At 39.3% G+C, this 13,649-nt stretch overlaps 1 protein-coding gene across 4 annotated transcripts in view; it reads left to right on the forward strand.

The window, feature by feature from the left end:
• The window catches only part of OXR1 (oxidation resistance 1), a gene marked incomplete at its 5' end in the record, with an annotated part of 278,536 nt that overhangs the window by 115,030 nt on the left and 149,857 nt on the right, over nucleotides 1-13,649 (forward strand). For 2 of the 4 annotated variants that reach the window (XM_083874854.1, XM_083874855.1), the window contains one exon: nucleotides 12,453-12,477. The exons of 1 other annotated variant lie outside the window; for it this stretch is intronic. In XM_083874854.1, the coding sequence (XP_083730980.1) occupies nucleotides 12,455-12,477 (23 nt within the window). Of the gene's footprint in view, nucleotides 1-12,418; nucleotides 12,478-13,649 lie in introns of those variants that run through there. One more of the 4 variants, XM_083874852.1, reaches the window with a different exon arrangement.

Below are 13,649 nucleotides of genomic sequence, written 5' to 3' on the forward strand. Positions count from 1 at the left end.
TTATTGAAGTTCCCCAGTTTCCAACAGGATTAAAAACGTTTTCTTCTTTAAAACTGCACAGTGTGATTCGTGGGGTTTATTAGGCAAAAACCTTTTGCAAAGTTTCTTTAAAACTGCAGCTTCACAAGCCTGTTATCCCTGATAAAATTTTGTGGTTTGCTATATTCTCACATCTCATGTGTCAGGATGGCTCTAAGAACTAGCTAGTACACACAACAACTGCTGGTGAAAATGAAGAGCATGAAAAATAAAATGTGACTTGCAGAAAACCTGGAGAATTCCTATTTATGTGATTGCCCTGGATGAGTCACTGGAGTAGAAATGAGATAGCTTGTGATGAGGGAAGATAACTGCCTCCAAGGGTTTTCATTTCAGTCTGTCCCTGGTACATTTGGTAGGAGGGACAGGAGATGAGAGGAAGGGAAAAGCAGAAGCTTTCCTTTTCCACAGAGTATCTAGTGATAAAAAACTCAAATACTTGATGAGATTCTTGATGAGCCTAATGGTTTTGATGAAGGGAATTGGCTTCATCAGTGATAATGTGGCCTCTTTGCCAGTCTCAAGTAAGGATGAAGGGAATAGAAATTTGCACCTGAAGAAGGAAATGTTCAACCTTCTCTTTTATTAATTTCAGAGCTGAATTGCATTTTAAATAATGGCAATGATTAAGTAGTCTCCTGAGTGGAGCAGTTGTGAAGGCACAACAATTCTGGAGTGACAAGAGAGAAACTCTCATTGTGACAGACAGGCCCTGATGTGACAAAGGCTGATGTCAGTGTCATGGCAAGTGGTTGCTGAAAAAGCCACTTAGATAATTAATTGCTTTAGCCAAGTGTTCCTGGTATTAGAGGAACACCATGGAGAAATGATTTTTGAATGCTGCTGTTGTTTCTTGATACAGGTCTTGTTTTGCTGGGATGAGGAATATTTAAAAACAGCTTTTCTTTTTGGTAGATGGTATGTGAAAGTGCCCACAGTTTCTGAAGCAGGCTTTTTGTTTTAAAACTACTGGCAGCATCCTGACAAGGGTGCTTCCAACCAACTTTGTGCTTTGGTATTAAGACTCTCTCATTTTCTCATGAGCAGGTTAATGGGTAAAACAATTCTAGCTGGTTTATAAAGACACATTCACATTATAACATTAACAGAGGGGATACATTTTGTTTTAAAGCCATTTGCAAGGAAGAAAACAACAGGAAAAAAAAAAGCCCAGAACCAGGCCATGATCATTTAAGATGCTACAGGCAGGTGGGTGTCTGTGTTTGCCTCCTTGGGGCTCTGGAGAGCCTGGGGTCTGCCTGTGCTGAGGGGCTTGCATGGCTTCTCAAGAGAAGAAATAAGAAAGAGGGGAGAGAGAGAGAGAGGAGAGCCTGCAGAAGGCTTGGAACACTCAGAATGGGCCTTTGGGGTGGGAAAGCAGTTTGCTAGAGCAAGAGGGAGAGAACTTGAAATGACAAGGAAGGGGTGACCCATGTCTTTTGGCCACACCTTTTGTGATAGAGCCCTGCCTTCCTGAGTGAAGGCCTCTGTCAGGGGGTGATCATTTCAAACAGTTGCTCAAATAAAGGCCAAAGAAACAAAATGGAAATGGTTTCTTATCAAAGTTATGAACAGCTACTTTAAATAGATTTTGAGCTATTATTTGTATTCCTGATTGAAATGAGTGGGTTACTTCATCTGCAGTAGTTTCCTGACATCTTTCCTCTTTGAAGCTTTCCGAAATCTATTTTTCCTCCACTCATTTCTTCTTCTTAAAAAAAAATGAAAAATGAAAAAACCTCCTGCAGAGGGGAGTCCAAGTGAAAATAGTTATTGAAGTAGTTTAGCTCAGTTCTATGAATCTTCTTATCTGCATTTTTCTTATGTGTTCCTTTAGACCTGAAATCATGGAGGTAGTGGAGCAATATGAATGGAGTGGTATTAGAGAAAAACAAGGAGGTTAAGATGGGAGGGATCTTCAGAATAGTGCTGTTTGATGGAAGCATGAGGAGAAATCAGGAGAGAGCTAAGCATGAGAAGCAGGAGACTTGCTGTAGTTTTACATCTGGGTCATCCAGATGAAAGACAGCACTTAGTGCCTGCTGAGCCTACACATCCTGAATTATGTGCCATTTGTATGGATGTGAAGATATGGAGATGTAAAAATCTGTAGTGAGTTAATATTGTCTTTGTGTGGAAACTTTTTAGACATTTAGCATCAGGATGAAGTGAAAAAGGCAGTAAAAGGCAAGAATATTATTTTTGCAGTTTTGGAGTTTCTGACAAAACCTGGAAGCAGCAACTTGAGTTTTTAGCTTTGTCACCCCCACTGAAACACAATTTTATCAATGACTCTTTCTGAGTAGTGATGAGTGACTGAATAATCTGTGTGAGTGGTGAACTGAAGCACTGATGAATAAACAACAATGTCAGCTATAAGAAGGTAGAGATCAAGTGCTTCCTGTCAGTCTCTTTTCAGAAGCCTTAAGATGCAAATGGGGGAATGAGTTTCAAAGAACAATCAATCTAGCTCCACTAATGACTACTGAACAAAATGAGAGGAGAAAGGCAAATGTTCTTTGGACCAACATGGCTGTCTACAAATCTGGCCTCCAGTAAAAAGTTTAAAATCTTAATATTTGACCGATGAGCTCATTCACATTCTTCAAGATGAGAACTTCATCTTAAAGCTTTGAAAATGCCTTTCCTGAAAATTATAGAAGTGCTTTTTGTGGAAGAAGCAGCCCCTCAGGCTTATGAGGGGTTGTGTGACATATATTGAATGCATGCATTCAAAAATGTCGTAGCATAAAATTGATTTGTGTCATCTCATTTCCTGCAATCATTCCAAAAGACACTGAATTTGCTTTGTAATGACTTGAAGATCTCAATTATACATTTAATTGCTTCATGGAAGACAGTTTGGCAGAAAGGTACAGTAAATGTATGGTACCTCAAAATGCAAAGGCATTTTGTGTAAAAAGAATGTAGTAAAGAAAGAAATCATCAGACAGCACTGGGAACTATTTGGGAATTTTGGGCTGCTTTTGGGCTTTTGGTTAGGCTTTTTCCTAGGTCTTGTAACTACAGAATTTGATTAAGAAGTTCTCAAGGCTTTTTTTTTCCTCTAATTAATCTCTACTAGGAGCTGCATTCTATAGAAATATGTTACCGGTGCTGTAGCAGATTTAGGAGATCAGAGTTATAGTGAAGGAAACCTACAGAAGCAGTGATTTGCTGCAGTATAATATTCTCTTACAACCCTGCTGCATTCTTCCAGTCATTAAAATTCTGCTGCTGCTGTTTGAGTGGGGGGAAATCCTGCAGTGGCTGAACAAAATGCAGTGAACGTTTCATTATTTTTATGTTTCTGAAAGATACTAAATATAATTCTGGGAGGAAAAAGTGTTCTTGTGAAAGCAAGTTTAGCAGATGCCAGGATCAGCTGGCAGCTGTCCTTATCACGCAAAATGTATTGGTAAAATAAACTGCTCTTTGTTTCCTGTTAGGAAGCATTGTGCAGGTAGGGCAGGGTTGTGTTTTGCCAGCTTGCTGTGCTCAAGAGTCACCCTTGATTTTATAACAGACCAACTCATCAAAATGCTTGTAGTTTGCTGATGCTGATGATTAAGCAAGAGTTTTAACTGTTGACATTCTCCTCAGTGCAAGGTTTTCCTTTGCTGAGTATCGGCAGTTGTGCCTTTTGTCTCCATGTGCTTGTGCATGTCTCACCTTTGCTCCCAGGACTAGATCCAAATGGAGTTATGTGCCTAAAAATGTGCAGACCTTGGTCTAGTGGACATCTTCAGTAGCTGCTTTGTGAATGAGCAGGAGCATGATTCTCATTCATCACTCATTCAGTGAATTCTCTTTTCATGTGCTTTGGGCGTGTTTTGAATGGGCTCCTTTTCACCCACTACAGCCCTTTTACAGAAAATGTCTTCTTTTGCTTTCCTTCTCTGAAAATTCACTTCACTTATATATGAATCAAGTGAGAATAACTAAATCTTGTTTTTTCATGGTGACCCGTGTTTGAATGGATAAAAAGTCAGAATGATCATTGTGAATATTAGAAAATCAACTTTTGTGGATTGTAGAGATTCTTTTATGGTTCCCGAGTAAGTATCATTGTCTTTTGTTTTTTCTTGCTGAGATAACTGGAAAATAAATTAGATCTGTTGACTTTTCCTAATCTGCTTCAAATCACAGATAGCTTTTAATCTTCTGGAATACTTAGAAAAGTAAAGACTGATCCAAGTAGGACTGTATTGTATTTCCACGTTAAAACAGCATATGCCTTTTTATGCATGCAAGGATTGTTTGGCTTTCTAATTCCAATTAAGCTCCATATTTTAAATTGCTATTATGTTACCTATTTACTATTTAGCATGAGCAGAATCAAAAAGGTACTGTCAAAATAAATTGTCTTTTTGCTTCCTCATAACGGTATCTTAAAATGATCTGTGATTATTCTGTTCCTTCTCTGCTTTGCCTGTCCTTCCACTTCCCTCCCCCACTCTCTTTTCTTCAAAGTTTCATTGCTCTTTTTTATTTTAAAGTGTACATGTATGCGGATATATTATGGGATGGAGCTTTTGGTTCCTAAAGAGGTTTTTTTTTCTTTTCACATCTTGCAATTGAGTTTTACGGAGTGAGGTGTAAAATGTCACTGGCCCAATCAGCTTTTAACTAAGTTATATAACTTCTTGATTTCTCAACACTCTGTAAAGATGAAATGCAGTAGCTGCAGCACAGATGAAGATGTCATTTCTCATACATAACACACTGTACCTACCCTTTCTCCACTTGTTTGTTACATGTCATTTTATAGAAGGAGATTACTAATTTCTACCATATTAAAATTAAAAGCTTTATATTCTCAGAATATATGTACTTTAATGATTTACTGAATTCGAAGTCTTTTTTTTTCCCCTGCAGTTTATACTGCAGAAAAAATGTAATAGAAGGTCAAGGGACTCTGTATTTTGTTCACATAAATTATGAGTGCAACAATGTTCTAAATATATATCTTCTGGGCACCCAGTTATCTAGGAAAAGCTGTGGGACTGGATCAGCAGGAAATCATTGTAATGATAACTACTAAGAAAGACACTGGACTAGATTTCTGTCTGATTTTAGGTATCTCCAGATGAATCTTTGTGATTGTTTTAAAATATTTCTATAAAAATACAAACCTGGCATTAATCTTACAGCCAGACTCAGTCTGTTAATTCTGGAGTTTGTTTACCACAACTGTGCATTTTTCTACAGGGAATTAGTATTTTAGACAAAATTTGGCAAGCCTAAGAATTTCGCAACCCAAAGCTTGACTACTTCTGGGTTTTGACTTTGTTGGAAAGTTGGGGGTTTTGTGCCTAAACTATTCTGAAAGTGGAAGTTTTGACTTCATTATGGTCCCAGGGTTTCAAGGAGAGGACCCTGCCTGGTACATGCAGCTGGAGCAGAGCCATCCATCCAGCACAGCAGGCAGGAGCAGGATATGTTCAGTGAGGGCAGGTACCACCCACTGCCTCCATCCATCCTGGATGGACAGGAGAGTGAGCAATTTTTTTGCCTTCTTTCTTTTCTATTCCTTTGAGTTTTGTGTAAAGATTTACACAGGTTTTAATAGATGTATTCTACCACTAATGTGGTAAGGAGTTAGTCACAAATTTACTGGGATCTGAACTAAGTCTATATATATATATATGCAGAGGGCTATTGAACAGCATGCAAGGAATGGATTCCAATCTCTTATTTTTATATTCTGTTTTATATTATATTATTATATTTTAATATTATATTTTATATTCATTTTTTATCTCTTATTTTTATATTCTGTTGTTTTATATTCCTAAGTTCTTCCTATTTCTCACATTTTTCACATGTGAGGTAAAAGAGGTTTTACCTTTCTGTAACAAAGAATAATTAGCAAAGCTTAGCCATAATATTTTGATTTCCTAATAGTTCCTTTTCATAGAAGATTAACCAAGGGAGAAGAAAAAAAAAAAAAAAAAAAAACCCACACATGGTGAGATTAGTTAAATACATCTTGAAATACTGCCAGTACTTCCTAAAAAGGAAATGTGATTTACTGTTTCTCATTTAGCATTTAGACAAAAAGCATCTGATTTATCTAAGAGGACTTCTAAAATCTTGACAGTTTTATTGCATGCATCTAAATGCAGCTTCCATGTTTTAGCTTGTATGCTGTTTCCTTACAAATTCTGATCAGGTGGTGGTTTAACACTTCTGCCTTGGAGCTGAACTCTAGTTAGGAAGCTAAATACACAAATGTTTCCAAACTCACTTGCCTCATTTAACATGCTGTGGCCTCATTTGTCTTCTGGGCTCTGGTTTTGATCCTTTGAAACTGTTTAAATCTCTCCTTGGCTTCTTTTTTTTCACACTGTCAGGCACTAACTCCTCATCTCTTGTATTTCTCTGTTCGTCTATCCACTGAGGCTTATGTTTGATCATGGGGATCTTAACCTGGCAGTGTCAGCTGGGCACCAGCCTTGAGGTGCTCTTTGTTCTGGACTAGGAGTAAAAAAAAAAAAGCTTTGCTGTGCTTTGATAAGCCTCAGTATAGTGCTTTTTGATTGGATTCTTCTTTCATTAATGTCATTTATTGTTCCTATAGATTGCCAGTGTCTGGCAGTGGGTGTAGCTGCAGTGCTTATTCTGCTCTCTGGACTTATTGATTTAAAAATTATAACAAAAAACACTGCAGGGCAGCTGTGTTATACAGTCTCTTGTTTCTATGCTTGTCCAACTCTATTTTGTATCATTGTGAGGCAGAAAAAAAAATAGGAAAAGATTGTTGCTTGTCACAGGCATAAATCTAAATGCTGGTTCAAGGGAAAGGTCATCCATGTCTGCTGGAGAGGACATGCCTTTACTTTGGCATGAAACTGAATTATGGCTTTAGACTGTCTTCTTGAATCTCAGTAAGTGCTGCCTTTGAGTCCCACCTGCAAAGGGAAAAGGCATGAGTGGTGTGAGGCCCTTCCCAGGGTACACGAGCTGCTGCCTGGGCAGCAGCTATTGCTGTCTCTACAGAACCAGAGGTGGCTCTCTGGGAGTGCTACTTCTCTTCCCCTTCCTTCCTCTTCTTCCTTTTTTTGCCCCAGCACCTCCCCCATCTGCAGCTGCAAGGTTAAGGTTGCCAATCTGTGGATAAAGCTTGGTCGTCTCACTTTATCAATGTTAATAACAATAACATCTCACTGTTGCAATGTCACTGCAGGGTTTGTGAGAACTTTCCTTCTGGGTGTCTTCTCTCAGCTTCTTGCTAGGAGCGTGTTCCTTCCTGCTTGGTCCACCAAGACTGTAGCTGTTCCTAAATGTCAAGCAGCTCCTCTGTAAATCTCTGGGAAGGAAAGAATGAAACACTTGTGCTCATTGCCGTGTGCAGGACCAGGTGTTGTGGTCCCAAAAATCCTCCCCATGATCCTGACTGAAGACACAACAGCTCAAATACTGCTGACCCAAATGAGTTCATTGAAGCATGGAAACACAGAGGCAAGATGTGTCCTGAAAACATGGGAAAAGCTGAGAGGGATAATTTATTTTTCTTTGGTGTTGCGCTGAAATGTTTTGCTTTCCAAGATCAGTGCCTTAAGGCAAGGATCTGAACAGGCTTGTATCATCCTGGGCACTTTCTTGCCTCTCAGGCATCAACCAGTTCGTATTTATTAATGCAATTTCTTACACAGCTTCTAAATGCTCAACAACATAATCAGTGTTTTAATATTTAAATGGTTTTTATGGTGTAGTGGGCTGGTAGATAACTCCAGAGAAGGATGCAAGCTGTCTACTCTTGAACTTCAGCATGTGCATGTTTCTACTGAGCCAAGTGGTCTTTGGCAAGCTGTGACCTGCCACCACAGCTGCTTCAAGAAATGAAGTTCTGCCAGAGTAGGATGCTGAGAAGAGCCCAGGTACCTCAACCTCCTGCAAGTCACATCTTTCTTTTTACTGTTGACGTTAAAATTGACAGCTGGAGATTTAGGTTGCACATGTAAAAAAAGGTTGGGTGGTACCTCTTGATAAGCCATGGGGTGCTTTAATGGTCACCTCCTTCCCAGGGTGGAGGCAGCTGAACCACCTTGCTGGTGGCCTCAGCATCAGGCAGGGACCTAAGGATGTAATGGAATCAGTACCTCTGTCAGGAAGGTGGGAGGGACTCAGGAACACACTACTGGTTTATTAAAGACTGAGCAGTAACACACTTCATCGTGCTGCTCTTTATCTTAATTTAATTGACTGGCAACACTTGTCAGGAGAAAATTAAGCTTCTGCAAAAATGCTGACAAACTTGATAACTGTAGTACATTATGTCAAGTTTGGTTTATTAAACACACAAATTAAAAATGAAGCCTTTGGTCTGTAGATAACAAAATGAACTTTATAATTTATAAAATAATCTCTTACCTTCCTTTCTCAGGCAATACCCTTTCCTAATGTTAAATTATTACTATATGCTATACAAACAAGGCATAGATTTTTTTTTTTTTCAGGGAAGTCTAAAAAAATGTCTTTTTGTGTGCTTAAATGTTTTTAAAAAGTAGATTTTTAAAAATATACACTTTTAAAAAGAATCCTACATATTTTTATAAATCTGAATTATGTAAGTACTGGTGGACATTTTTATTTTTTCTGTGACAGCTGTAAGTGTCCACCCTGCCTGCTTGAAGTTCAGGCAAGAGGATACCTGTGCCACCCCCAGCAGCCCACAGCCCTGGCACTGTGCACAGACAAGGCTTCCCAGCAGGAGATCTGGTGGTGACATTTTCTCTTGTCTAGAAGTGCCTTATTTTCAGTAAATGGGAAAAATCCACATGAATCATGGCATTTTTATTGAAGACAGGTATTTTAAATTAGTGGAAATCTGCTAGCTATATCTTCAGTGGCTTCTGACAGCCAGTGATATGCTTTGATCATTGTACATGCAGTGCAAGCACATGCCTGTGCCTGTTTGAGCCACTTCATTCTCTCTTGGGGATGCTCATGCTCTGGTTCCCACTCATGCGGCTTCTGGTGCAGCAAACCTTCCCCTGGTGCACAGTCCTTTCTGCAGCCAAGGGACTGTATCATCATCACTGTGGGCTGTGCCTGGAGGGTGAAGACATGAAGAAATGTCTTTACAACCTTTATACTCTTGTGAAAACAAAGTAAAAAGTTGTTGAAAATGTTCCTCCTACTTCTGCAAAACCAAGAAACAAAATAGTTGTGTGGGCTTTCCATTTGTTTTTAAAAAGTCAGCATAATTTCACAACCTATCTGTTCTGAAGTATGTTTCTCATTTATATATAGATTCTCAGTACAGCTTGTTATTAGTCAGCTTATCAAGGGGCATTGCTTACTTCTTAGGATGACAAGAAATGAAAACATATATGCCCAAGATAGCATTTTCTCAGCAGACTTCCCATTTTCTATTTGTATCTGGTGAGCCTTTACCAAGGCTCTGGATCTCTATCTTCTGTGCAGCTGCAGTCTCTGAATGAACAGAGTATGGGCTGGCATCCCCACTCAGCCCTCTGGGCCATTCTGGGAGCTCTGCTGGAAATGCCAGTGGCTGCTTGGCTATGTTAAAGACCCTGGGTGAAAAGAGAAAGCTGGCTGTAGTTAATCAGAGCTCAATACTTGGAGGAGGGTCTCCTCACAGAAGAGTAGGAGAATAATTTTGTCTTAAATATAAAATATTCCTGTATCTTTGAAGATCTTTCTTTCCCATCTAGGATAGGCTAACCTGATTAATGAATAAGAAGTTCCAAAAGAACAAGATAAGAATTTTTTAAACCTGTGTGGCCAGTACCTGCTGGAACTCCCTCAAGAAAACAGAGCTTAAATTAACATGTTTTCAATGGAAGATGTAGTATATAGATCAAATATTCAAAAAAGCCAACAAATATAAAGCTCATTTTATACTGTCTGTATGTTTTCTGCACATTTCACTAAAATGATACTTATTCACTTGAATTATTCATAAGTTGGAAGACAAAAATTCAATTCTGCTTTGGCAATGATGAGGAAAGATTTCTCATTTTGCCTAGTCTCTAACTTGCCTTTGACAAGTTAGGTGTCTCCACAGAGATCTACCTGATATAATTATATCCTGCAGAACACTCTGAGAACCATTTCATGTTACTGGCAAGGAGAACTTCTAGATGTTTTAGACTCCTCATAGAGACTTTGTCCAAAGGGCACTTCAATCTCAGTACAAGGGTAAATATTGTGGCTCAAGGAAGAAGATGTTCCATCTGGGAAGGAGCATGAGAAGAGTTTAGATGATTTCTTGTGAGATTTGTACTTCTGCTGCCCTGGACTGACTCCCCTGCTCAGCCCTGTGATCTGTTGGCAGCTCACAGAGCATGGTCTTTACACTCTACAGCATGTCTTAATGCTCTCACTAAGGACTTTCTGGGTTGCTGCACCTCTGGCCCTGGGCTGGCATTCCAGCTGCCAGGAAGCCCTGTGTAACAAGGCAGAGGCTGTCAGGAGACAGTGCAGGATGCCCAGCTGCAGGAGGAAGGACAAACCGAAGGGTCTCCACTTGACTGGAGGCACTGCAGCCTCAGGGCTGTTGTATCTGCCTGGGCTCAGATGTTCCTGGCTGGATCTCAATCACTGATAGCTTATTATCAATTCCCCTTTCACAAAATGCCTTTAATACCTCACTGAATTTTCAGTGATGAGATCAGAATGTCTTATCCCATTTATATCTCTTGGAATAGAGATAATAATGATGTATAAATTAGTTTTATTTTTCAAAAGAAGTCTCTAAGTTGTTTCAAGCTGTACAATTTACTGGGCAAGGGAGAAGAGAGTGCAGATTTGCATTTCCATATCTTATGACAAGCATATCCACAGCATGGTATTTTGAACCTGAGCTGTAGTTGCCTGCTATGCTGATGCTTATTCGTTCTGGTGGTAGAACTAGAGACACAAATCTGTGGTACTGTAAGAGCATTGTAACTTTCAACCTTCTCTGCCATCTTTCTGAGAAGTTAAAAGGCTCTTTTGCTTCTAAGTTTGACTAGATAAATATATGCATGTTATGATTGCATATAGCACAGCAATCTCGGGAACATTAAGTGCCCAGGGATATTGCAGCTGACTTGTAAACAACTCAGAAAACAGTCAAGCGTAGGGTTGGAATCAGAAATGTAAATGCAATTGCCTAAATTAAAGTCCATGGATAAACCAGCTTTGTTTATGTATAAATTATTTGCAGCTAGCACAGAAAATAATTGATACTATGACAAAGTTAATTACATGGAAAAATATTACGTGTTTGTATGGTTTCACTGTAAGCAAATTATTCTGTATGTATAAGAGTATACCATGTAGCTCCCAGACCACTGGATACACTGGCCCTTGAAAACTCAGTGCAGTGTATGGGAGAGAAGATGGAGTGTAGAATGTGATCCTCCATAGTACAGCACATGTCACAATCTCACAATAATTTTCAGGGGAATAGGATCTGGGTGCCGGTTGCATAGCTATAATAAAGCAATGTCAAAAACTTCTAATCAGGTGAAGTAAAGACTTTCCTTAGAGATATAAACTTAAAATAGTCTGGACAGTTTGAATCCATCCTTATAAACAAAGCTGCAATAGATATAATCCTGCATCATTTATGAGACAAATAAGAATAAAATAGAAATCATTATCACTTTTAAACCATTATGCACAATTTTTCTCTGCTGAATATGACAGAGCTGGAAATTTCAAGACCCATGAAAATTGTACTGAAGTAGATTTGCATAATGCACTGGAAGAGCTTTTGTGAAAATGGAACTAGTGGGAGTTATTTAAATAACAGTATAGCAGCCATTAACAAAATAGTGAGATTCAAAATAGTAATTTACTTTACACATCTCTTCTAAAACATGTCCAGAATCAAGATATCTGTCAGCAAATAGTACAGCATTGCAACCCACCCTCTCAAAATTCTGAAAGAACAGATCAAGAAATTCTCATCCCTGACAAAACACAAACCTTAGTAGCAGAGCCTATTATTTCCACCATGTAAAGCAGCTGTAAAATATTATACAGCCATAGAGAAGCCATATGATCTTGAGCTGTTAATCCTCACACAGGCTTAGGCAGGAAAATAAGAATGAATTTTATATGCTATGACTATTTGAGCTGCACTATGTTTTTAGTGTGATTGCTGCCATTTTCTTCTCCATCATCATCACCATCACCTCCCTCCCTACTCCTGCCATGCCTCATCCTCCTGGATGTACATCTCCAGGCCCATGTGTGGTGTGGAGGGCACTTTGACTCCTTTGCCCGTGGACTCACTAACGCTTCTCTCTCAGGCAGTGAGAATGCCTTGTCACACTTGAACCACAAGTGGATTCTGGATTCTCCCGCTTGGAATTCATGGATCTAACCTGGCAGCCACCAATCTATATGTCTTCTGTAAATGATCCTCCAAGGGTTTACCTGTAGCAGTGCTGTCATGCTCCCAGGAATAATCACAAGGTTTGTGTTCCTTTTTGTAAGTCTTTATTCTGTGATATGCCCTTGAAACCTGTGAAGCTCCAGCTTTGTCTATAAATCTTGTTAAAAGAGTGTGGGTTGCCTGTTCCACACAGCAAAAAAAGCTATTTTTCAATTATTTAGATACCATTCATCTTCTCCCTGAAGCCTGGTCAAAACTTCTGGTTTGACATTGTCCTTTGTTATAGAATGAGGGATGGTGGCAATTTTCCTGCATGTGCTGTGGCCACTTCCATAAGGGTGATGAGGAGATGGAGAGAGGGTGGTGTTGGTTTGCTTTCTGGTGCTCTGACGATTAACAATTGCTGGGTCTTTGCATGGTAATTTTTGGTATTGTGTATAAAGGAAAAAAAAAAGGTGTTTTGTATGCTTCCTCTACTTGCTCAAATACATAATGCTGAGAGCATAAAACAAAATATGATGTTGAAATGCCTGTATTTTTATTTTTTTTTCACATAGCTCTCATGCCTGCAAGGTTTTCTTCCCTGAAGCTGGGCTCAGTGTTAGGTTCTTAATGCATACCTGCCACTCTGAATTGCTTTGTGGGCTGTGTAGGTGTGGATTCATCCCTAATCCTTTGGTATCGCCACCCATGTGAAGATCACATTGTGTTTGCTTTGTGCCGTCAAATGATCTCATATGCTGCTTTCGTTTTCTGAAAACTCTGCTGCATGATCAACACATTGAGGGAACAGGCTGAAGGGCTTTTCTGTGGGTTTTTCTTTGTTTACTGTGAGACATTGATTTAGCCCCGTCCTATATTCTGGTTTGCTTCGTGGTGTTTGGTTTCTTTTCCTCTGCAATTCATAATGGCCAATTCAGATTTGAATTGCAAGCTTGTTGCACTCGGTTGCCTGCAGTACTTGGTAGTGAATAATCAGAGATAATACAGTAGCATGCACTGAGTGGCTCTTTCCCTGTGAAAAACCTCCACCTTCCAGCAATCCCTGGCTCAAGGAATTTGTTTGCTGAAGTACCTGCATGCTTCATAGCCTCTAATGGATGCTTTCTGTCTGATTCTGTCCTTCTTTTCTCTACCAAGTGATACTGCTGGTCTGTACTATTATTTCTGTCATGCAATTATCTATACCATTCAAAGAAATACTTAGCTGTGTTTGCTCCAGACATGTTGCCTGTCTTCCTTTGGTTCTTCT

Source organism: Zosterops lateralis (assembly GCF_965231275.1).
Source record: "Zosterops lateralis genome assembly, chromosome: 1".
Lineage (NCBI taxonomy): Eukaryota > Metazoa > Chordata > Aves > Passeriformes > Zosteropidae > Zosterops > Zosterops lateralis.